A 24,857-nucleotide genomic window follows, 5' to 3' on the forward strand; every position below is an offset into this window, starting at 1 on the left:
ATCTTGCTTTTCTTTTGTCTCTTATATCCAATCTGTCATGCTTGTCTTGACCAATTCTTGTCATTTCTTTCTTTGAAATATTAGTGATTCACCCTTTTCTTTCATGTTCACTGCCACTGCCTAAATCCAGGTTGCTATATCACTTCTTACCTGGGTTACTTTGATAGCTTTAACTAGTGTCCATACTGTCCTCTTTAATCTATAATATATAATTTCATCAGGCCAATCTTATTCATCTTATTACTTCCTGTTCAGAAACCTACACTGTCTTTCTACTGGGTATAAAGACCAAAGTCCTTTGTCTGGCTTTCAAAACACCCCATAAGCCCCACCCACCCTTCTTCTTTGGCCTCATTTTCTACTATTTCCCAAGCCTGGCTGTCTTTTGTGCCATGTGCATTCAGGTTTCTGGGCCTTTGCTCGTTTCTCTTCCTGAAAGGTCCTCTATTTCCACCTCTACCTAAATTCTACTGATCCTTTAAGGGCCAATTAAAATATTACTTCTTTCTTAAATTTGCTTCAGCCCACCCTGATCTCTTTTATCTCTTAGCACTTTATCCTACTTAATAGTTAATATCACAGGGGTTAGCATGTACACATTTTATATTTTGTCTCCCCTGCTAAGTTGTAAGCACTTTGACAACTCTGCTAGAATAGCATGTGGCACACCTCTCTTCTAAATGCATCCTCCACTTTAGAAAATCGCCTTTACAAATGAAAGTTAGGAACCCGAATATAACTTCGAATTATAGTCTATATTATACAGTACTTACGCAAGACCCAAATAGCTTATTCCATTCAAATAAAAATGAAAACACTTTCTATTTGTATATAAACTCTAGTAACCCAAACACAAGAAAGGTAGTGAGATCCTTGTATATAAAAGATTTTAGTAGTTTCACTATTTGAACATGAACAGAGGAGATCGTGTTAGAATGTTGGTGAGTCAAAAGTAAGAATCAGATAATAGAAATATTGAGTAATGGGAAAGGCTTTTAGGTTCTGAACATTTTCATTCAAGAAATGACAGTGTTTTGGAGAGAAAAGAGCACTAGACTATGATTTCTGTTCTTATGCTGTTAGTTAGCACTGTGATGAGTCAACCTGAATTTCAATTTCTTCTTTTAAAAAAGCACACAAAACCTTTAGCTTTTGTCTTAGGATTAATACTAAGTATTGGTTCCAATGTAGAAGAATGGCAATAGCTAGGCAATTTGGGGTTAAGTGACTTGCCCAGGATCACACAACTATGAAGTGTGTGAGACCAGATTTGAACCCCAAACCTCTCATCTCTAGGCCTGGTTGTCTGTCCATTGAACCACCTAACTACCCCAATTTCAATTTCTTCTAACTGTACAGTGAGGATAACACAATCATTGTATTTTATTATGGTTATTGTACAGAGCTGATGAGGTGATTTTTGCAAAGATGCTTTGAAAGTTAAAGGTATTTTTATTAGTTTTATTAATAGATAGTAATGCTACATAAATATTTTTCATTGTTCAGAGCATCTGTTTTTATAACTGATATCCGTTTCTGAATTCCTATAGAATTTAAATTTGTCCTTTGGTTTAGATAGATGGTTGTAGACATGCTTCTAAGAATATTCTTATCCAAAGTGATCTAGCTATTAAAAAAATTAAGTATACCTAATTTATTTTCAGATTGGACCGGCACTCCCAAGCTACCACTCTTGTTTGTCAAATATTTGGAGGCTACCTGAGATCTCGAGGTATAGTCTAATATATTTCATGGAGTTAAAAGTTTAATTATGATACCACATTTGTGTTTAGCCATCTTAATAGTTGATCTTTGCCATAATGATTGTATTTTGCTAAACTTTTTTCATTTTGATTTTAGTAAAGTGTATGAACTGCAAAGGAGTTTCTGATACCTTCGATCCATACCTTGATATTCCACTGGAAATAAAGGTAAATTGTGTCTTTGTTGTAGTAGTCAAGAATAAAGAAACTTGGTGATGCCCATTGTGTCTCGCCAGGCTTTACAACTCATTAAAAACTAGATTAAATTAATACATAACTGGTTTAGACCCATGTTGCATATAAGCTATGAATCTTAAGATGCTCAGATTTACTGTAGTAGGTGATAGTCTTCCCTGTGCAGAAAATGTCATTTGAAAACCTATACATTCATTTGCCATTTCATTAGCACTATCTCCCATTGAGAGATAATCCGATGAGATATAACTTAATGAGGAATAAAAATCATACTTAGATATAATAACTAGGGGCAGCTGGGTAGCTCAGTGGATTGAGAGCCAGGCCTAGAGATGGGAGGTCCTAGGTTCAAATCCAGCCTCGGACACTTCCCAGCTGTGTGACCCTGGGCAAATCACTTGACCCCCATTGCCTACCCTTACCACTCTTCCACCTATAAGTCAATACGCAGAAGTTAAGGGTTTAAAATAAATAAATAGATAGATAGATAGATAGATAGAATAACTAAAACCTTTCCTCTGCTTTCTAGTTATAGTCAACAGTGCATCATTGGAAATCTATCATATTAGATGGTATCTCTAGGAGCAACAAAAGAGCAAGGAATCACATCAGTGTTAGGTTGTGGCTCCTTGCCACATGACCTTGGTTATTTTATGTCCTTTATTGGTTCTATTTGTGAAAGAATCCTCCCTTTCTAGCCTTCACTACTTTAAAATATCTACTTCTTGAATCCTCATAGTTTTAATGTTTATTTTTGCCTAATGTCCTCTGGTATCCAAAGTTATATAACTACCCCTGGGATTAGTGTTATACTTATTCAGACAGTAAGTACTATAACCTATAGATTCCACTGAAACAACTAAAACTACTGAAACAAAGGATTGAGTGTTGTTTGGGAAAGCCCTATGCATTTTCATATGATTTAAAACAGATCTCATCATAAGCTGATATATGCTTGTCAGTGTCCTTAAACTCCATACTTTAATTTTATACTTGTGGGGGGAAAATGCCCAGACTTTATGCAGTCTCTGGTTTTAGAAAGGGAATAAAATAATAAGCAATATACAGAACTGAACATTTTAGTATCTATGGTAAAACTCAGTACTATTCTTTTTTAGTATAAAAGATTACTTTGTGATAATAGCAAGTGGTTTACACAAGTTTTCATGTTTTTCAGTCTCTGTAATACTCTATAATACTTTGCGATATTTTAAGGATTTGTGATTTTTGTCATTATGAATAATTCCTTTATTGGCACAGATCAGAACTCTAAATTTTAGTAGATATTCTCAAGAGTACTTGTGACTGAAAAACTTGTTTCCCTGTGGCCAGCCTGAGGATGAGCTTCTTATCATCGCTTAACAAGGCTAGTTGTCAGGAAATAGGCATACAGTCCATCACTGAGCAACCTTACCTCTTGGGTAGCACCCACCAAGGCTCTGGCATAGTCTTTGAGAGCCCAAGATCACTTCTATCAGATCAAGGCATTAAGAATAGATTCTAAGGTGAAAGTTGGGTGTCTGTACCGCTATGATAATTATTGTTGTAGTGGTATTTATAGTAAAATGCTATACTATCTTTCTGATTTCTAGGCTGCCCAGAGTGTCAACAAGGCCTTGGAACAGTTTGTGAAGCCTGAGCAATTAGATGGAGAAAATTCCTATAAATGTAGCAAGTAAGATGAGCATTGTCTGATTTTGGTTTTCTAAAGCAGCTATTTATAAAAAAAGGGAGGTGGCTAGGGAGCCTGGGAGATAACAGCAATTTTTGACCCTTACACCTACTATCTTTTTTCCCCCCAATAAGTTTTATTGATGCTTTTCTTCATTTTTACATCATTATCATTTTGGGATAGTCATCTTGATGAAAACATAACCAAGATTTTCCTAGACAGTTTTCTTATGGTGGATCACATCTTACTGGTCACACAGATGACAGATGTGCAGAGAATATAAGATCCCACTGTTTTTAAGCTTTTTTTAAAATAATAAACAGATTTCAGATTCTCCTCCAAAAGAGTTTTTCCATATCTCTTAAAGTCATAGTCAATAATCAATTTGATTAGAAATAATTTTGAAGAGTCCACCAAATATTCACATCTCGCAAGGCATAAAATAGTAAGATATATGTTCGAGAAAGATATTCACCAGTGTAAAAGTCCAAATAGAAGGATTCCTTATCATTGGCCAGGTTTTCTTGATTTGCTTATTCACTGATTAAACTGTGCTGGTATTGAGCTTGAAATACTATAGGTTGAAGCAGTGAGACTCACAGTTACTCAAAAGAGATCAGTTCACACTGGAAAAACAAAGTGAATCAAAAATGCGAATTGCCCAGATCACAAAATACATTTTGAATTGCAAGCCAGTTGAGATAGTCTATGTGTGTGAGTAATTACACAGCAATTTTCATTGATTTCCATGCTTTTCATTGCTGCAAAAGCCCATTTTAAACACCTGTGTTCTTTCTCTAGTCCTGTCTTTCTATTGTCTGTTTAGAGCTGGGATAGAAAATATACTTTGTTGGTAGGTGCCACTGTGACACATGTTGTAGCTTAAAAATTCTGTTTCATATTTCCAGTTATAGAAACTAAACTATTTCTTGACCGTAGTAGCAGTTTGAGTTTGGTATAGAAAAGAGAAATAAGATTGTAGTCAACCTGTTTAGATTAACCAGTTGTATGATTTCCATCTGTTTAAAATTAGAAGCTACTTTTTGTTTTCCCTTTCTTCTTCATTAGAAAGGGAGGTCTTATTTTCTTTTCTATTTTTAATTTTGGCACTGCTGTTGTTGGCTATTATGTAGATTTTCCCAAGGCTATTTCAATTACACTCTTAAGATCAGCAGATACTTTTATACTAGCATTCAGAATCAATGTTGGTCAAAATCTCATTCATTAATTTGCCTTCTATTTTTTGGGTTTTGGATTTTCCCTTGTGTCTGGATCTGAAGAATCTGTCCTTATAAGTAGCTCCCAGATACATTTTCTTTATTCTAGTTATTAGTCAATAATATTCCAACAGCATGTGTTTTTTGATGTCTCAGTCGTGTTTAGAGTTAATTCTTTCCTAATACCACATTCACTATTTAAGAAAATGATTTCTTTAATGGAGATTGTGGTTACAATAATAATAATGAAAAAGTTCCATATTTTACTTGTTTCCTTCTGTAATACTTTTATGTTAATAGTAACAAATTTAGTATTGCTGAAGATAGTTATAATTCGAATTTATATGGTATTTCAGTATTAACAAAACTATTTACTGGGAGTGATTCCATAAAGTTGACATTCCAAGTTTAATTACCTCCACATTACAACTGAGGAAACTGAGACTCAGAGGCTAGACAACCATAATCATATGCGGTGATTCCAAACGTGGGCGCCACTGCCCCCTGGTGGGTGCTGCAGGAATCTGGGGGAGCGATGATGGCCACAGGTGCATTTAGGGGCGGTGAATAACTGTAAGGGGGTGGTGATAGTATGTGACAGGGAGTGCTAAGTAATATTTTTTCTGGAAAGGGGGCAGTAGGCTGAAAAAGTTCGGGAACTACTGATCATATGGTTAAATAAGAATCAGAACTAGAATTTGAACCCAGGTAGGCCTCTTGATTTCACATCCATTTTTCTCTGCAGTGCAACACAGAGAATATTATTTATATTTTGGAAGACCATTTCTTTTGTAATTAACCTCCTTGATTTGATAACTCACTATAGGGATATGGAAAAATTTAAACTTTCTATTTCATTACAAGTTACAAAAAATATTGCACTCCTTGCTGTTAGCTTTAAGAAAGGTATTTAAAAAACCATTGTATCAATAACATCTATATTGTTTGATCAAGATCTGGAATGTTTTGATTTTTTTTAAGTTTCCTAAAAACCTAGAGCTGATCTGGGCCCAGAATTGAAAATTGTGGACAGGATTGCCTGTGGGAAATTGGGCGGTGCTTTTAAAGACCCCCACCAAGAATCTCCTTGAAACAAAGGCCCATCTTTTTAACAGTATTCTTCTGGTGATGCTGTGTGGCTTCAAGTCATAGAACATCAGTCTCTGAAGAATTAAAGTTGTGTGTTACCTAAAAGACAATGAAGTGATGCCTGGTGGGCATAAGTAAGTTGCAGCACATTACCCACAAAGATTGGGCAAAAAAAAGAAGTAATGTAAAGGATGTCATCAGAGAAAGATGTGTGACTAGAAAAGGAGATAGGCTAGTCTTGTGGTGAGAGCAGAGGACAATTGCTAGAGAGCCCCATCATTAACCCCCTCCCCAGAGATATGCTAGATCTAGAGGAAGGCCCCTTGCATGCTTAGTGGATTCTTTATAGAAACTTTGGGAAATTTATGGACAAGAATTACAGAAAATGAGAGGGAAGGAATAGATCATGATCTTCATCACTGCAGGTAATGTCTACATCAGTGGAGGTAACAGATCCAAGAAGTACTAAAGAAAAACCTACAGGTTTTTCATGTCAGAAAATCATTCTGGAAAGTTTTAAGTTTAATTTCATTATGATTTTGTCTGTTTTAGGGTTCATCATATACTCTGAGCTTTGTCTCTCACTACACTGAACTCTAAACTTCTTTTGGAAACTAATTTGGAATATTTGAAGAGAATATTAGCCATATCTTTTGAGCAAGTAAGAACATGAAGTACTAAACAAAACATTCATCTCAAGTGTAACCAACTCTTTCTGATTCTTTTAAGGTGTAAAAAGATGGTTCCAGCTTCAAAGAGGTTTACTATACATAGATCATCTAATGTTCTTACCTTATCTTTGAAACGTTTTGCAAATTTCAGTGGTGGAAAAATTGCCAAGGTATGTAGGACATATTCCCCTATCTTTATGTTGAAATTTTTCAGATCTTAAGTGTTAGCACTCTGTAAGCAGCTCTAGACTAACAGTAACATGTAACTAAATTGTTTTGTCTCTTGATATCTCTGTGTCCTTTCTTTGTCCCTATAGTGTAGGGGATTCATTGCAGCCTACTGGGAGAGAGAATAAACAGTATTACAGAAATAACAATAACAATAATTGTTAATAATATAGAATTTTAAAGTTTGCAAAGTGTTTTATAAGCATTATTTCATTTGATTCTCACAACAACCTAGGGAGATAGATGTTGTTAATACCCCCATTTTGCAGATAAGGAAACTGAGGCTGAGAGAAGTTAAATGACTTTCCTAGTCACATGGCTACTAATTGAAGCATGATTTGAACTTGGTCATTTCTCTCTGAGTCCAGGTCCCATGCTTTACCCATGATGCTACCTCATTATTTTTCCTTTAGTATACTTTAGATAATTACTTATTCAGAGAGTACATACTTGGTTAACTTGATTGTTTGATAATTACTTATGGTAGAACTAATAACTATCATCTGCATTTTAGCCTATAGTTAGCTTTCCATTATAGAAGTTAAGGAGAAGACAAGGAGAGCTTAGATAAGTGAAATTCACAGTAAATTCCCATACTTTATTAAACCTACTTCCCTCCCAAAGTCTTTTTTACTTGAGTTTCTCACTAGTAGCAACATTGACTGATTTAAGTTTCACTTTCTTTCCCTTCTCCTTCCCACCCCTCTGGTGGACGTGCTAAGGAGCAATAAAGTGATCAAAAGGTAGGCAGCAGGAGGGAGAAGGAAAATGATTAGATTATGAATAATCAAAAATTTATTGTCATTGTTACTTAATTTTTGACCACTCATTTTTTAGGAGACTAAAACACAGGAGTTTTCATCATGACTATAACATTGCTCTTCAGAAAATTCATTTAATCTCTATGGAATCTTATTTTGAAAAAGGGGGGATAAATGCAGTAGAATTATAACTTTTAACACAGATTTGCATAAACTCAGAGGTCAAATAACAAATCACACAATTATATCTATTAAGCCCTTGATATAACAACACAGCCTAAAAGGGAAGTGTTAATCTTCACCCCCTTCTTCAGGACTGTTGAAGGGTTTCATTGTACTTTTAATTGAGAGAGTTATTAGAGCTATCCTTTCTTAATTGTGCTAAAGTTATTAAGTAAAAATGGGCATTCAGAAATGACTTTTTTCTCTCTTCCCACTTTTATTTAGGATGTGAAATATCCTGAGTATCTTGATATTCGACCATATATGTCTCAACCTAATGGAGAACCAATTATTTATGTTCTATATGCAGTGTTAGTGCATACGGGTTTTAGTTGTCATGCTGGTCATTACTACTGTTACATAAAGGTAAGTCTTTAAACACTTGAGTTTATTTTAAAAAATTGAAGAACTACTTGGGAACTTTATGATCTTTTCCCCTTCAGCTCTGTTTCTTTAAAGTGAATTATCCTATCTTCCGTGTTTTATTCCTATCTACCTATAGCCACTGTAAAGATTTCATTTCATTTACTTTTGCAGGCTAGTAATGGACAGTGGTACCAGATGAATGATTCCATTGTTTCTACCAGTGACATCAGATCAGTGCTTAATCAGCAGGCTTATGTCCTCTTTTATATCAGGTACTGTGATTAAAAATAAAATACCTATTTATCAATCCACTGAAATTAATGATTTTAAAGTACTGACTTTTTAATTATCTTACTGGTAGGTAAGTAGGGCCAAGGCTGAAATAAGGCTATCAAAATTTTTGTCTTTTAGTAGGCTACTTGAATAGTCAGTTGCTGGATAGTTTAGAAGATTGCCACACCTTTAATCCAGGTTTCTTACATAGAAATTGTATAGTAATGTGTAGTTTCTTTCAAAGGAGAAGCCCTATTGTTCTTTGCAGTGTAACAAAAATAGTTTCCCTCTTTCATTTCTAGGTCCCATGATGTGAAAAATGGAGGTGAACACACTCATTCCATTCATACTCCAGGACAGTCTTCTCCTCGACCAGTGATCAATCAACGGGTAGTCAGTAGTAAACAGACTGTATCAGGCTTTATTGGACCACAGCTTCCTCCTCATATGATAAAGGTAACATTTTATAGGTAGAGTACAAACTCCTTGCTGTTTATTTGTTAATATATAGGCTGAACTGATTGACCAATGAGATCCTTTCAACTCTGAAAAATGTGTACATGAGCAGAGTTCTTAAATTAGTTAGGTTTTAGCTATTAAAAGGGGGGGAGGAGAGGAAGTACAAACTGTCTATTTCATACCTGGGTGGCATTTCCCCAGTGTCATATGTTAGTGATATGATTAAGTAGATGAGTGGAAATAAGTTGCTTCTAGACGGTAAAGGGTCCTCTGTCTTCCAAAGAAGATAATTGTGGCCCAAGCATCAGGAGGCATTTTTTCCTTCTTGTCACAGTTGAAAACTTGGCTAAACATATAGTCTATACATATAATATTATGTGTATATATGTACACATACGCACATAAAACACACACAAAGTTTGATTCTTTCTGTCCTCTGTAGCTGGCTCCCCTACTGAAAGATATATTTGTCCAAATGAAGTAAATACATTTTGTGATTGTGAGTATGTGTGCATGGGTAGATGTATGTGGGGGTAGAGAGGAAGAGTGCTGAATGGAAGAAGAGTGAAGAAGGGGAAATTAGATGGAGGGAGAGAGAGATTAAGGGGGTAGAGATGAAAGAGAAGAGATGATACTTTTATCTGTTAAGCTTCTCATTAGTTTTTTTAAAGTATGTAAAATCAAAAGTTCATGTAAATGGATACAGCTTTGGGCCTAGATATGTGTGTCTGCATCTGTGTGTGTGTGTGTGTGTGTTTGAAATACTCAATTGCTTTTGATGTTTACAGAGTTCTAATCACTTAAATGGGACTGGACCATTGAAAGAAACTCCAAGTTGTTCTGTGGCAAGTGCTAGTAGTTCTAATTTAAACAGAGCAAGTCCTGCTCCTGCTTCAACTTCTATTCAAAACTGGACAGTTAACAGACCTTCAATTATTCCTGAGCCTCCTAAGAAGCAAAAAATTACTATCAGTATTCATAACAAGTTGCCTGTTCGACAAGGTCAGTCTCAACCTAATCTTCACAACAGTTCTTTAGAAAACCTCAGCAAGTCCATTCCCTCATCTACCATTACTAATTCTTCTGCATTACAATCTACCTCAAATGCATCGACAATGTCAGTTGCTACTAAAGTATCAAAACAGATCACACCTAGTGAATCTTGTTCCAAGCCAGTAATGAATGGCAAGTCCAAGCTCACCTCCAGTGTGCTGGTCCCTTATGGTGCAGAGTCTTCAGAAGAATCTGATGAGGAGTCAAAGGGACTGGGTAAGGAGAATGGCCATGCAAAACCTCTTAATGGACTACTGACTGGAAATGGAGTTGGTATGCTCCCAAACACTTGTTCTTCCTGTCAAGATGCTGAAGATGATGAGGCTTCTCATCATGAACTGCCAGAAACTGTGACAGTAAATGGTGCTAATAGTATAGAGAATAGTGACCCTAAAGAAAATGGACTGTCATTTGATGATCCCACTTGCCAAGTCAAACCTGCTAAACATTCAGAAAATCCCTTTTCCAAGACAAATGGATTACATGGAAAGGTGAGCATGCCTCATCAGTTTACACATTTTAAATTGGTGGTTTTAAACTTAACAGTAATGGTAATTCAGACACCAACAGAGATAAAAAGGATTGTATTATTGATGTATTTAAAGAGATGCTTTGTTTTTATTTTAGTTGATGCCTACTCCCTTGCCTCCACTTCCAGAAGATAGAATCGTAGAGTCTTTCAGATTCAGCAACAAATTAAAAAGCTTGACTGATGATATAAGGTAATATAAGAATAAACCATCCGAATGAAAGTCCTTTATCATGAATCTAATTAGGTACTAAAGCTTTGTAGTATTTAAACAAATGTTAGCGGCCTTTTTTCACTTTATTAATATTGCTATGCCTCTCATGCATTTTAACTGATCTGCACATGATTTCCTGAAATGATCTTTTAATCATGGAATAACTTAGAACATTTTTTAAGGATATAGTATTTGTGTGCCACATTTTCGAGTTTTCTTAATTTATGGGTCTGATACACCATCTAAATTAGACTCATTCAGGCTAGTGTTTTCTTCCCCCAAATAGCCTCCTCTTTTCAATTGTAATTGTGGTTGATGTCCTTGTTTTGGATATAACATCATAGTACATCATTAATAATAATAGTACATTTGTTTACTTAAGTAACATATTTACTTGTGTAATTTCCCCCATTTTCTCTTAGGTATTTTCACTCTAAACAGTGGGGACAAGAGTGTGAGGGGAAGCATCTGCAGCCTACCACCCTTCATAAATCTTTGAGATTTTCCCTGCCATTTCACTGCCAAAGAGTTATACAGCAGTCAATGGCAGAAATATTGGTATATTCATTACCAGGTTGGCCACAAGGTGATGAATTTTTCGGCCACAGCAATTCTTAAAGATCATCTTAGTCATAGAGGAAGTGTAATCTATCACTAGAGCTTTTATCACACTGACCAAAAGTATAGATCCTTGAAGTTATCAAGCTTAGATATTCTAACACTTCTTTTCAGTAATTCCTTACTACTTGGTGATTAAAAGGCACTTTTTTTTTTTTTAGAGTAGGCTTTCAAACTTAAGCAGTTTTGATCCAGGGAAAAACTGGTGCAAGCGCTGCTATTACTCTTAATTCATTGCTCTACTGTCTTCGCCAGTGTTAGAGAGTTACTGGAGAGGAGGCAGTCCTCTATTCCCTAGGAAGGAGATGGGTGGAAAGTAGTTGAGACATGAAAGAGAAGTCAATCTTCCAAGCCACTAGTCAGACAGAAGGAGTTAGCTTCTCCTCAAACTCTGTCTTCTCTGAAGAAGTCTCTGTTACTAGTAGTAATTCCTGTTTCAGAGCAGGAAGAAAAAGTAGAGGAGGGAGAATTATGTAAGGCAAACATTTTTTTTCCTTTTTTTAAAACCCTTACCTTTTGTCTTAGAATTGATACTGAATATTTGTTCCAAGGCAGAAGAGTGGTAAGAGGTACACAATAATGGGGGTTTAAGTGACTTGCCCAGGATCACACAACTAGGAAGTGTCTGACAACGGATATGACCCCAGGGCCTCCTATCTTGTACTCTACCCACTGTTCTATCAAGCTGCCCTCAAACATTTTTCTTAATTGATGTGGTACCAGTTAAAATATTGAAGAAGTTGTAGAACTTGAATAATAATATAAATATCTATACCATATGTCTTATAACTAATAATGAAACACTTCTCAGAAGGGGTCTTCTATTTAGGGTGAATTGCCACTTTCAGTGGTACCATGTGGTGATTTATTTCAAATTGGTACATTATTTAGAATAAAAGAATATTGGCTCAGGAAGTTCAGACCTTTATAAAGATGGTCTACTTCAGCCCATTTACTTTAGAGATGAAGAAATTGAGGATCAAGAGATTAAGTTACTCACCCAAGATCACATAGATATGTTGTAGCTAAACACAGAATCTAAATCTCCTAGTTCCTGGTCAAATATATTTTCCTCTCACTGTCTCTTTATTTGGAGGATATTCTCTTCACTTTATTTGATTGTTAATTTGAATATATTATTTAATAATGATTATCTCCCCAGCTTGGACTTTTAAAATATGATTTCATTTGATTCACAAATATCCAGCGTAATGGATTGCAAAATGGTTATACCAGAAATTAAATAAAATCTGAATACATCTTTTCACCTTTAAAAACCTTCCTTATAAATTTAACTTAATTCTAGCAGAATGAAAGTTGTATTGGAGGGACCACTGACTAGGCTAAAGGATACTCCAAACTTTAATGTTGCTAGCTGGTGTTCTGGGGCAAGCTAAAGATTTCATACCAAGTTTCTAAGAGGATATTGGTAGAATAGACTTCTTTAAGGCAACAGAACATCATGAAAGGCTGAGTTGTAAGTAAAAAAACAAGTTAGACTTGAGCAAAGTTGATCTCCTCAGGGTAGAGACTGGTAAATTATATACCTCAAAAAGGAAATATTGTAATCAGTCAACATAACAAGTTGAGTATTTATCACTAGGGCTTCTTTAGAAAGCCGGGGAGGGTCGTTAATGCCTTCTTCCACTGCCATGGCAGTAGCATTTCAGGTAAAGCAATGGAATGGCAAACAGGAGACGAGTTCTGATTCCCACTTTGGTTCTATCTAGCTGTGTCACCCTGAGCAAGTCACTTGACCTTTCTGGGCTTCATTTTCCTCTTTTTCATTAAGTTGGAGGAGAATTGAGAAGAACGGGTTAAAATTGGTTCTTTGGTCACTTCCAGACTTTGTATTTTATGATTTTTAATTTCACTTTGGAAGAAAATAGCATACATACTATTCAAAAGTGTCAAAAGTAAATTGTAGAGCCTAATGTCGTGCAGGAATTTTGACAAATACTAAATTTTGTTTCCAAGAGGGAGAGAGAATAAAAAATTTAAAAAGTCCATTTGCAATGACCAATAAAGCTAGTAAGATCTCAGAATAAGACAAAAATGTTTGCTTTACTTGCTAGAAGGTCAGATGTCTTTTGGGTAAAATATAATATTTCATCAAGAAAGAAGTTGTATACCAGTTTCTAGTGGAAAACAGCTAATATTTGAAAACTTTGAGATCTCAACATCACATTCTTTGTATGCTATTCCAGTCAGTTTCGAATCATATCCCTCAATGAAAACAGTTTATTCTTCCCAAAGGTATCTGCAAATAAAAGCAGTTTTTATTATGATTTTTTTCTTTGAGAGAGGGTTTGGAAACCTGATTGGGGTATTAAGATTTTTTTGGGGTGGGTATTGAGATTGGCAGAGAGCAAAGTCAAAATATATTTTCATTTTTGGACAGAATGGTGATGGGACTTGAAACTATATTGTATAATAAGGAATGGCCAAAAGAGTTTAGGGGTGTTAACTTGTAAAAGAGAGGACATAGAGGAGTCATGATATATGTCTTCAGAAATTTAATAAGCTATCATGTAAAAGATAAATGACTTATTCTAGGTAATTTTTCTTTCTTCAGGACTACTGGAAACTATAGGGAAACAGATTTTAGTTTACTCTAACAAAGAATTTACTAACTTAAAATTAAGTGTGTTGAAAGGTGTAATAAGTAGTCTCTGGAACTGTTCTAAGAAAAGTGGGTGATCACTTGTTGGGGATGCCATATAAGGAATTCATTCAAAAGGGATGTGAATAGATGGCTTTTAAGGTCTATTCTACTTCTCTACTTTGATAAACTGTGATTCTAATTCCAGTCTGTATTGTTTGCAAAGTGAGTTTTGTAATTGTTTTCCATCTTTAACTAGTACATCCCTTCAGTAATTCCTTTGTCACCTGAGGTACTTAAAAGTTACTCCTCTCACTTGAATAATTTTTTTGATTTTGCAAAATGATTCTAACACCTTCCAGCTTATGCTCCAAGTTAATGTTGTGGGGTTTCACTTTAGGCCAGCACCCATGCTATCATGATTATGGAATACAAATTATAAATTTTAGAGTAGTCATATGTACCTCAAATGTACAAATAACAGTACTTGTTTCATGACTCATAATGATGACTTTCCTTTCACTCAACTCCAGGCCTCCTTCCCCAGAGCATATCATAGAATATAACATGGTTCAGGAATAACAATCTTAGAAGATGGTGCAGTAAAGGTAGGGATTTACCTGAGCTCTCCCAAATCCTCCTCCAAACAACTTTAAAATAACACCTCAAATCAAATTCTGGAGTGGCAGAACCAACAAAAGGTCAGGGCAAAACAGTTTTTGATCCCTAGACAACTTGGAAGGTTAACAGAAAAGATCTGTCACCAGTTTTGGTTGGGTCTGGAGGCTGGTGCAGTAGAGGCTGCACCCCAGAAAGCTAGTAACAGACTTTATGGGTGGCCATATCAGTTGAGGTGACAGCTTCATGAACAGATGGTAGGGGGTTGGATAACTAATCAGAAAAAAATTACAGGAGATTCTTTGCTGGCTCTGGGTGAAGGACCCTGTTTCATTGCCCATACACAGTTGTGAGTCACAGTCCCAAGGTGAGGAGGAGCACTAGCACTTGTGGCCCCAGAGGAACAGGAATCCTTGTCACAGTTCCAGGGTGGAAAAGATTATGTGGTCACTGATAGGGAAGCAGAGGCCCTAAGTCTCAGGGCTAAGACAGAAAGGAGCATTGATAATTGCAACCACAGGAAAACAGGAGCCAGAGTCACAGTTTCAGGGTCATAAGGAGCAAAAGCCCTTGCAGTTACAGGAGAACAGGGGACCTGGTCATAATTCCAAGGTAGAAGAGTGTTTGTGGGTCACTCACAGACCAGAGCACAAAGCACAAGATTAGTGACCCATACTACTTTGGAAGAACTGAAAACTTGCAACCCCCAAGAACCAGCTTTGAAAATAGCAGCACTGGAAACCTGAAGCTTGGACAGTATTCCCTCCACTCCTGGAGCAGGGCCCAACTTTAACATAAAATAAAAAGTCAAGAAATAGGCTGGAAAAATAAGCAAACAACAAATGAAGAACCTGCCTGTAAAAACTGCGATGGTGACAAAAATATCAAGATACAAACAGAAGAGAATGAAGACAAAACAGCAAAAGGAAAATGTGAATTAGAGTCCCAAAAAGAATTTCTGTAATAGCAATTTTTTTTTGTGTAATAGCAATTTTTAATTAATTAATGATTTTTTTTGGAGCAAAGAGGGTTAGGTGACTTGCCCAGGATCATACAGCTAGTAAGTGTCTGAGGCCAAATTCAAACACAGAAAGAGAAGCTTTCCTGATTTTAGGTTCAATATTCTTACCTACTGCCACCTAGTTGCCCCCTAAAATAACTATCTTATCCATATTATTTAGGAATAAGTATTGTTGCAAACTTTACCTTGGTTGATCTTTGTCTTGAGTGTCCCCTGTTTCCCTTCCCCTATTATCTTTTTTGTTTTGTGGATATATATTCATTTTCTCCCAAGAGGAAAAAAGTATCACATAGTTCATCTCAGTGATTTAAAAAGCACTTTGAAAAGAAAAATATTCAGAATAACATGAAATTTTTGGCTGTTATCCATGCAACAAAGGAAAAATACAAAAGTCCCTGCTTCTGCCTTAATTGTGACAATTGCAGTTAAAGGTGGTGGACTCTGCTAAGAATTATAGGTTTTGAACCCTCTATAAACATTAACTTTTCTATTGGTTGTATTAAATGTGAAATCCTTGTCCAAGAATTGAGTGAATATACCACTGGGGTGCACTAAATCATCTCAATCATAATGAGAAATAAAAAAAAAAAACCACAACTAAATAAAGGATAGCTTATCAGTTCTTCTTAGGAAGGCAAAAGAGTTGGTAGAGTGTTTTTTATCCACTATCCTAAGATATCAAGAAACATCATTTCATGGGTCATCCGATGATAAGCAGTGCCTCATAATCAGCATTTGCAAAAAGACCACTGAAGACAATTGCAGCTCATGGGCTTGTGACTCTTACACGGGGGGAGAAAGTAGAGAAACATTATATAAAATAATTCATTAATTTAAATGAGTACATGCTTTAGTGCTTAATGACTTCAATAAAATCTGACATAGGAAGGAACAGCAAAGAAAAAAAATGGAAAAACATGGTTCAAGAGTAAGAAATGACAGAGGCCAGAGAATTGTAGATATTACAGAGGCCTCATGAATAAAGTGAACACTTTCTTTAAGAGAGTTGAAAGGTGCTTAATGTGGCAAAACAGTAAGTAACATCACTAAAAAGAAGAAAATGGAATTTATTTGAATTGACAAACAATTGGTTACTGATGCAGAAGTCATTTTATAATCTGCTCTTTTTACATACAAACCATTTTCAACTTACCAGAACAAAGACAAAAATCAATACTAATTATAGGAAAGAATAAAGATTAAAATACATGGCATACAATTGATGTAACTCCAGCCTGATCTATTTAGATGAGCTGTTGATATGCTCCAAGATGGGAGATGGATAAGAAAACAGATATTGGCACAGTCTCTTCTACTCCTTAAGGAAGTTTAACCAATGTAAAAATCATTAATCTCACCAAGGAAACCAGAAGAAACAAAAAATAACCTATCAGCAAATATGATTGCCTTGCCAAGTAGAGAGATATGGCAACCAACTGCAATACCAGCCTAGGAGAGAAACTCATTTGTGAGGAGGATAGTAGAAGATTATGCCTTATAAGACAATAAGAAGGAATGGAAGAAAAAACATTTACAGAAAGATTAACTAGAAATCCAACTTAACCAAATTCTGAGGATATTTAAGAATAAAATGAAGCAGGGGTGGCTGGGTGGCTCAATGGATTGAAAGTCGGGTCCAGAGACAAGAGGTCCTGGGTTCAAATCTGGTCTCAGTCACTTCCCAGCCATGTAACTCTGGGCAAGTCACTTAACTCCTATTGCCTAGCCCTTACCACTCTTCTGTCTTGGAATCAATACCCTCTATTGATTCTAAGACAGAGGGTAAGGGTTAAAACAAAGAATAAAATGAAGCATAATGAGCAGATAATTAATGGAAAAGATAAGTCAAGATTTCAATAATATACTTATTTTCCTACATCAGTGACAGGAATTTCTAGCTCTAACATCACAATTCTGGATATGTCACTTGAAGTTGTAATGGCATTAAAGAAAATAAAAATGGAGAGTGCAGTTGGACTCAGCCAAGTTTATAAAGTAAAGTACATTTTGGAGATGATATAGTTTTGAAGGAATTAAGGGATTACTGTTCCAGGTATCTGAGATAAGAAAAGAAATGCTTTAAAAATTTTACAGACCACATCATTTTTTTAAATGACTGGAAAATGGATTCATTTATTGACTTATGCCCATCTTTCTCCTGATTGTTTTGTTTATGAATTGCATTATACTCATTGTAGCAATCCTTGACATATGATAAAGACTCATGAGGCAAAATAGAATTCACATTATCCAGTTAGGAAAAATCAAGTGGATAGAGAATGTCTATTGCCTGGACTATGATATACCATTGAATGGACAACTCAGAACCATGGATGGATAATGAGCTGGTCCCAGAATTGAAACCAGAGGAGGTGAATGGGATGGATTGCCTTTGGAACATTGTACAGGTCTTTTCATGACTCCAAGCTTTCCCCTGAAACTAAAGCTAATTTCTTATGACCAATATTTTTGTAGTGCTAATATGACTGAGTCCTGGAATAACAGTCTTTCAACAATTAAAGTTATGAGTTACTCAGAAAGCATCCAAAAAGTGCATGATGGGTGCAAGTAGGCTGAAATATATTATTAACAAAGAATTGGGCAGAACCGAGTGGTAAACAGGTTATCAGAAGAGATGTATAACTTAAGAGAAGATTGGTACTCAAGAGTGAGAGGTAAGTCTTGAACAACCCTCATTCTGCATTGGCATAGTATCAGGAGGTCTAAAGTAAGCTTCCAGCACTTAGGGTGGACCTTCCATAAAGTATTTATGGGGAGGACATGGACAGGAGTTACAATTTGAAAAGATGTCTAGTTTGTGGTCTAATATTAGAAGGAGCACCTGTATCATTGAGGTTGAAGATCGATTAAAGTATTGAAGTACATGCAATAACTTAAGACTTGAAAAGAGGAGGGTTTTGATCCATCTGTGGTGAATATATAATGCTGATATGTAGTTACAGCCAGGCATTTCTCGAAGACTATAAATTACTGAGGAGTTGAAGAATCTGCATCAATGGAGAGTTTCTATATTAAGAGCTTGCTACAACAATGAAGTCACAGGTCTAGCTCAAGATGTTTTGTGGTATCCTTGCTATTCCTGGGATAAGAAGTAGGTGCCTTGCTCTAGAACAGCTTGAAGTCTAAGACCTAGCAAGGATGGAGATCTAGTACTATGTGATATTATTGAGCCAATTTCTGACAGTAAAGGTATGTAAGGTTCAAGCCTAACACTATGTCTAGAGACCCCATGGTAAAAAGTACCAAAAAAAAGCATTAGTTAGCATAACATCCTGCCAATCTATGGGGATGTCAGAAAATCAATATAATTTCTCTGTTGAACAGGTATATGGGAGACTGTGTAAGCACAGGCTCCAAAATTGAACTGCTCATTATTAGAACTGCCTATTCCCAACTCTGTTCAACCCTCATCTGATGGGTTTTGAGGGGGAAGAGTATTGAGGAGAAATTTAAAAAGAAATGGAAGATCAGTTTACTGGCCTGGAGTAGTTCTGGAGATTGGAGGCTTTGGGGCCATTCTGAGATGGGAAAGGTATCCAGAGCCCAAAGACTGTAGCATCCTAGAGCTTGAACTTTTTAAAAAACTCGGTTTTCTCAGCAAATGTAGAGGGATAAAAAGTTGAGGAACCAATATTTGGGACTTGGGTGCCTCTATCATATAGTCATCTCTTGACTTTACTCCCATGATTGTCAGTGTTCTCTCTTCTTAAATATTCATGATCTCCCCTTTGCAGTCTTTTACTCCCTAGGTTATAGTATCTGTGAATATGCTTTTTGCTCCTTGAGTAGAATATAAATTATCTTATAGCAGGAGACATTTTTCCCTTTGAGCCCTAGGGCTCGAAGATTCTATATAATACCTTGCTTACAGTAGGGCATAATAACTGCCTTTTGAACACAGTTCTTTTTTAGGTAAGATAAATGTGCCGACCAGTAATGTTCATGTGATTGATTTTCTTAATTTCAAGATAAAATAGTTAGGCAGCAGAATGGAATGGAAGGAGGAGTTAAAAAGTCTAAAGCTTAGTTGCAGATATACTAGTTACCAGTCATGTGACCACAGATAAGTGCTTGATAGCCATAAGCTTCCGTTTTCTGCCCTGCTTTGCAAATTTTTGTGAGAATCAGATGATATAATGTGTATGTATAAATGCTTTATGAATTGTACAAAACTATTCCCATACAAGGCAGTTTCATAAATATTGAAATAATGTAGTCTGACTTGAGCTTTGATTGTACTTAATGTGCAGCAAACTCAATAGTAAAAGATGTACATGTGATTTTACATGTGATGCCATGAAGAAATGTGTGAAGTTTATACTTTCTTGGCATACTATTAGCATAGGAATTTTAGAAAAATTATAGTAAAGGGAAATTAAATGTGGATATCTTGTCAAGGTGAATAATCTGAAAATATTCAGGATGCCTTTTTTCTTAAAGAGAAAGAACATCCATAAAGGGCATCCTTGATAAAACTATCAATAAACAACAATCATCAAGCCTTTATTAAATGCCTACTATGTGCTGAGCACTGTGCTGGATGGTAGAGATACAAACACAAAGAATGAAACAATCCCTGCTCTCAAGGAGCCACTTGAACAGGGAGAGAGAAATACATGTATAAGTATTTTTGTTGTTTAGTCATTTTTCAGTCATGTCTTGAGGTTTTATCAGCAAAGATATGGGAATGGTTTGCCATTTCCTTCTCCAACTCATTTTACAGGTGAGAAAATTAAGGCAAACAGGGTTCACTGACTTGCCCAGAGTCACACAGCTAGTAAGTGTCTGATACTGAATTTGAACTCAGGAAGATGAATCTTTCTGACTCCAGGCCCAGTGCTCCGTCTACTACACCAACTAGCTGCCTGTATAAGAGTATATGGAATAAGTATAAAAGACTACTTATTGTTGTGGTTGTGATGGGAGGACACTAGTAGTTGGAGGAATCAGAAAGGGTTTCAAGTAAAAGATGGTGTGTAAGCTGTGTCTTGGTGGAAGAAATGTGTTCTCTAAGTTGGAGGTGAGAAGAGTATGTTACAGGCATGAGGCATTACTGGCCCATGCAGAGACCCAGAGAGAGATAGGAGGTGGAGGACTATAATCGAAGAACATAGAGAAGGCCAGTTTAACTGGATCCCAGTGCACATGGGGAATAATGTCTAATGAGCCTGGAAGAACAAGTTGGGACCTGGTTGTGTAGAGCTTTGAAAGCTTAACAGAGGGGTTTATATTTTATCTTGAAGGCATTAGGAGACCACTAGAATCAATTGAGTGGGGAAGTCACGTGGTCATATCTGGGCTTAAGGAAAAATTACTTTGGCAGCATCTGTAGGATGGACTGGAATGGTGAGAGATTTAAGGTAAGAAAATTTGACTAATAGGCATTGCAATAATCTAGGTGAGAGGTGATGAGGACCCGAACTTGGGTAGAAGCTGTGTGAGTGAAAAGAAGAGAAGATGGCGACTGTATATGTGGCTTGAAAAGAGTGAAGAGTCAAGGCTATAAACTTTGCCAGGTGCTGGGGATACTATTACAGAAAAAGGAAACAATCCCCACTCATCTTACAAAAATTAAGGAAATTTGGAAGTGAGAGACCAAATAATGAATTCTATTTTGAGCATGTTGAGTTTGAGCTATCTCCAGGACATCCAGCATAAAATGTTCAGTAGGCACTTGGGGCAGGGAATCCTCTACATACAGATGGTTAACTGAATCTATCACACCTGATGAGGTTACCAAGGGAGAATGTAGAGGATAATAAATGAGGGGCCGAGACTGAACCTTGGGGAATAGGCAGACTTTTGCAAAGGACATTCTATAGCAGACTCTATCTTAACAGTCTCAAAAGTCCCACTATACTATTTATTGTTGACAATAGGGATAGTGTAGGTTTTTCAAGGACCTCCAAATTTCCAATATCACAATAGGGAAGAAACTGTGATTATATTGCTATAGAAAACCTTTGGGTGAAAAAAAATTCTTTATACCAGTGCAATCAGCACCTTCTCTGCAATATAGAGGCTGGACCAGTGATGTCAAATTATCTTTTATTCTGATTTGACTCCTCTGGCCTAGAGCACCAAGAGATTTAAGAGACTTGCCCCAAGTTCTTATAGTCAGTATGGGTCAGAGACAGGTTTTGGCCCCAAGATTGGCTCTATACCACACTGTTTTGCCTATACTGGGCCTGTTTATTGACTATTGTTTTAGAAGATTAAAATGCTGCTTTAAGTACTCTTTACCAACAAGATTACTGCAATGCACATGTCAAAGTTATAGAAGATTCCTTGAAAGATGTATCAACAGAGATAATTTTGTTCTTCTCTCTGCTGGCTATTAATGATCATATAGGGTCCAAGGCAGGGAGACATGCTTACTGAAAGAGTTTGCCACTGTCATGGAGGATATCCAGGACAGTGAGATCTTCCCAGTGCACTTGTTTGCAGATGACATTGTGCTGACTGGAAGAATGTAAGAAATGCTCTTACGTCACCTTCTAAATGAGGCGTATACTCATTCAAAGGAGTTCAGGTTATATACACTGAAAAAAACCAAGAGGATGAAGAATATGTGCCATCCAGATAATGATATGCAGTTGGATGGGCAATCCATAGATCTAGTTTTCTTGGATAACACTGTGATTGGGGGCTTGGGGCTGCCCCCATCAGTCAGTCATCAAATATTTATTAAGTACATTTTGTGGCCAAGTTCTAGGGATACAAAAAAGGCAACAAACATTCCATGCTGTTAAGGAGCTCACAGTCTAATTCAAGTGGAACAGTAAAATAAGTTGCCTTTGGAATAGGTATAGTGCTCTTAGTGACTCCAAGATTTTTCCTGAAATAAAGATTTCAGCCTTTTAAAAAACCAATAGTATACTTTTGTGGTACTCTATGGCTTCTAGAAAAGAAACATTTCAGCCTCTGAAAATTAAAGTTGCATGTCATCTAATGGGTAACAGAGGGTACATTTGGTGGATATAGCCAACCTGTTATCAGGGAAGAATTGTGCAAGAGAACAGGTATATAGGCTGTCATCCGAGAAGGTGGGGCCAGTCATATAACAAGAGGATATAGACAGCTTAGATATAAAGGTGTCATTAACACAGAAGGGCAAAGAAGAAATTGAGGAAGACCAAAGAAGGAATAGGGAAGATCTTGAAAGATAATATGAGCAATTTGGGTTACATAACATTTTAAAAGTTTTTGTACAAATAGGGCCAGTGCTACTAAAATTAAGAGAAACAGATAAGTAGAGGTAAAAACCTTGCAGCAGGTTTCTCTTATAAGGATCTCATTTCTGGGCTAAATAAGGAACTGAATCAAACGTGTAATAAGAAGAGCCATTCCCTCAATTGATACATGGTTAGATGATAGAAACAGGTAGATTTCTAAGGATGAAATTAAAGCAGTCATTAGGCATATGAAAAAAAAATTGCTCCAAATCACCAATTAGAGAAATACAAATTAAAGTAGCTCTGAGGTTCCTCTTCTCACTTCTCAGATTGGCAAAGTTAACAAAAAGGAAAATAAGTGACATTGTAGAAGTTGTGAGAAAGCTGACACATTAATTTACTGTTGGAGCTGTGGTCTAGTCATTCTGAAAAACAGTTTGAAACTTTGTTTCCAAAGTCAGTAAACTGTGCATAATCTTTGACTTAGCAATACTACTACTAGGCCAAAGAGATCAAAAAGGGCAAGGATGAAAAGGGAAATGGCTAGCTAGGTAGTGCAATGGACAGAGTACTGGGCTTAAAGTCAGGAAGATGAGTTCAAATCCAGTCTCAAACACTTAGTAGCTCTGTGATCCTGGTCAGATCATTTAACCTTTGCCTCAGCTTCCTTATCTGGAAAATGAGGATAATAACAGCACCTACCTCCCAGAGTTGTGAGGCTTAAATGAGATAATCGTAAAGTGCTTAGCAATTATACAAATGTTAGCTATTACTATTATTATATGTTAAAAATACCCATAGTTCTGCTGGTGGTAAAGAATTAGGAGCTAAGGGACTACCTATCAATTAGGGATTGGCTGAACAAATTATGGCTTATAAATGTAATGAAATACAATTATGCTATAAGAAATCATGAAAGCAATTTAAAAAAAAAAACCCTTACTTTCTGTCTCAGAACCTGTATATTGGTACTGGTAAGGGCTAGGCAATTGGGATTAAGTGACTTGCCCATGGTTACATAGTCTGTTTGAGGCCAGATTTGAAACCAGGACTCCCATATCTAGGCTGGACTCTGAATCCGCTGAGCCACCTAGCTGCCTCCAAAAGCAGTAGCTTTAGAGGAAGCTAGGAAGATTAGATGCACTGATGCAGAGTTGAGTGAGCAAAACCAAGAGAACAATATGTACTGCAGTGACATTATAAAGGAAAACAACTTTGGAAGACCTTAGAACTGATCAGTGTAATGATCCACCATAATTCCAGAGGACATAAGACAAAGGATACATTTTATCTCCTAGAGAAAAAATGATAAATTCTGTGTTCAGATTAAGACTTTTTGGGGCATGGCCAAGCTATGAATTTGTTTTCCTTGACAATGCATATTTGTTACAAGGGCTTTGTTTTTGTTTTTCTCCTTTCTCTTAATTGAAAAAATAAAATGAAATTTAAGAATAAAACAAAATGTGAAAGATAACTACTCACATGGGCAAGATAATAATCTATATGACACATTTGTATTTATATGATGTCAGGAAGTCTGGAGGAGGGTCCTAAGTATATCATAAAAAATTTATGAGAGGTCAGGGATAGAACTTACATAGGAAGAGAAGTGATTTCCTGTTAGGAGTTCCCACATTAATGAGATTGCAGACTCAATGAAGTATAAGTCATTGCTATTGGAGAGAACTTTATCTCTGAAATTGTGGTAAAAGTCAAGAGACCTAGAGCTTTAGAGAAAGTGAAAAGAATTTGCACCTCAGTTCACTTGACCTTTCTGAGAGGCATAATTTACAAATTGAAAATAATTTGAGTAGGAATCAAAGGATATTTGGAAAGAATAGAATTCTGTAATTTATTGTGGCCCAAACTTGGATGGTCCTAGGTAGAATTTTGTTACTAAAATTTTGAGGTATCCAAAGATGATAGATCTTACATTGAGTTTAAGCATATTTTCCTGTAACATAGTATATTTTATAAATAGATATTTCTAAATAGTTTTTCCCTAAGAGCATAAAGTTTTTAGTTCAAAACTAATATAATTGTGCCCATGTTCTTTGTAAATGTGTATTCTTGTTCGATTCTATGGCAAT

The 24,857-nt window shown here is 36.2% G+C and overlaps 1 protein-coding gene across 2 annotated transcripts in view; it reads left to right on the forward strand.

Moving 5' to 3' along the window:
- Positions 1–24,857, forward strand: part of USP42 (ubiquitin specific peptidase 42) — a 45,540-nt gene that overhangs the window by 11,004 nt on the left and 9,679 nt on the right. For both annotated transcript variants that reach the window (XM_044660188.1, XM_044660194.1), the window contains exons 5-13: positions 1,665–1,732; positions 1,861–1,931; positions 3,551–3,633; positions 6,666–6,777; positions 8,044–8,184; positions 8,356–8,456; positions 8,760–8,913; positions 9,705–10,460; positions 10,597–10,691. In XM_044660188.1, the coding sequence (XP_044516123.1) occupies positions 1,665–1,732; positions 1,861–1,931; positions 3,551–3,633; positions 6,666–6,777; positions 8,044–8,184; positions 8,356–8,456; positions 8,760–8,913; positions 9,705–10,460; positions 10,597–10,691 (1,581 nt within the window). The remainder of the gene's footprint in view (positions 1–1,664; positions 1,733–1,860; positions 1,932–3,550; positions 3,634–6,665; positions 6,778–8,043; positions 8,185–8,355; positions 8,457–8,759; positions 8,914–9,704; positions 10,461–10,596; positions 10,692–24,857) is intronic.

The sequence above is a fragment of the Gracilinanus agilis genome, chromosome 1 (assembly GCF_016433145.1).
Source record: "Gracilinanus agilis isolate LMUSP501 chromosome 1, AgileGrace, whole genome shotgun sequence".
Lineage (NCBI taxonomy): Eukaryota > Metazoa > Chordata > Mammalia > Didelphimorphia > Didelphidae > Gracilinanus > Gracilinanus agilis.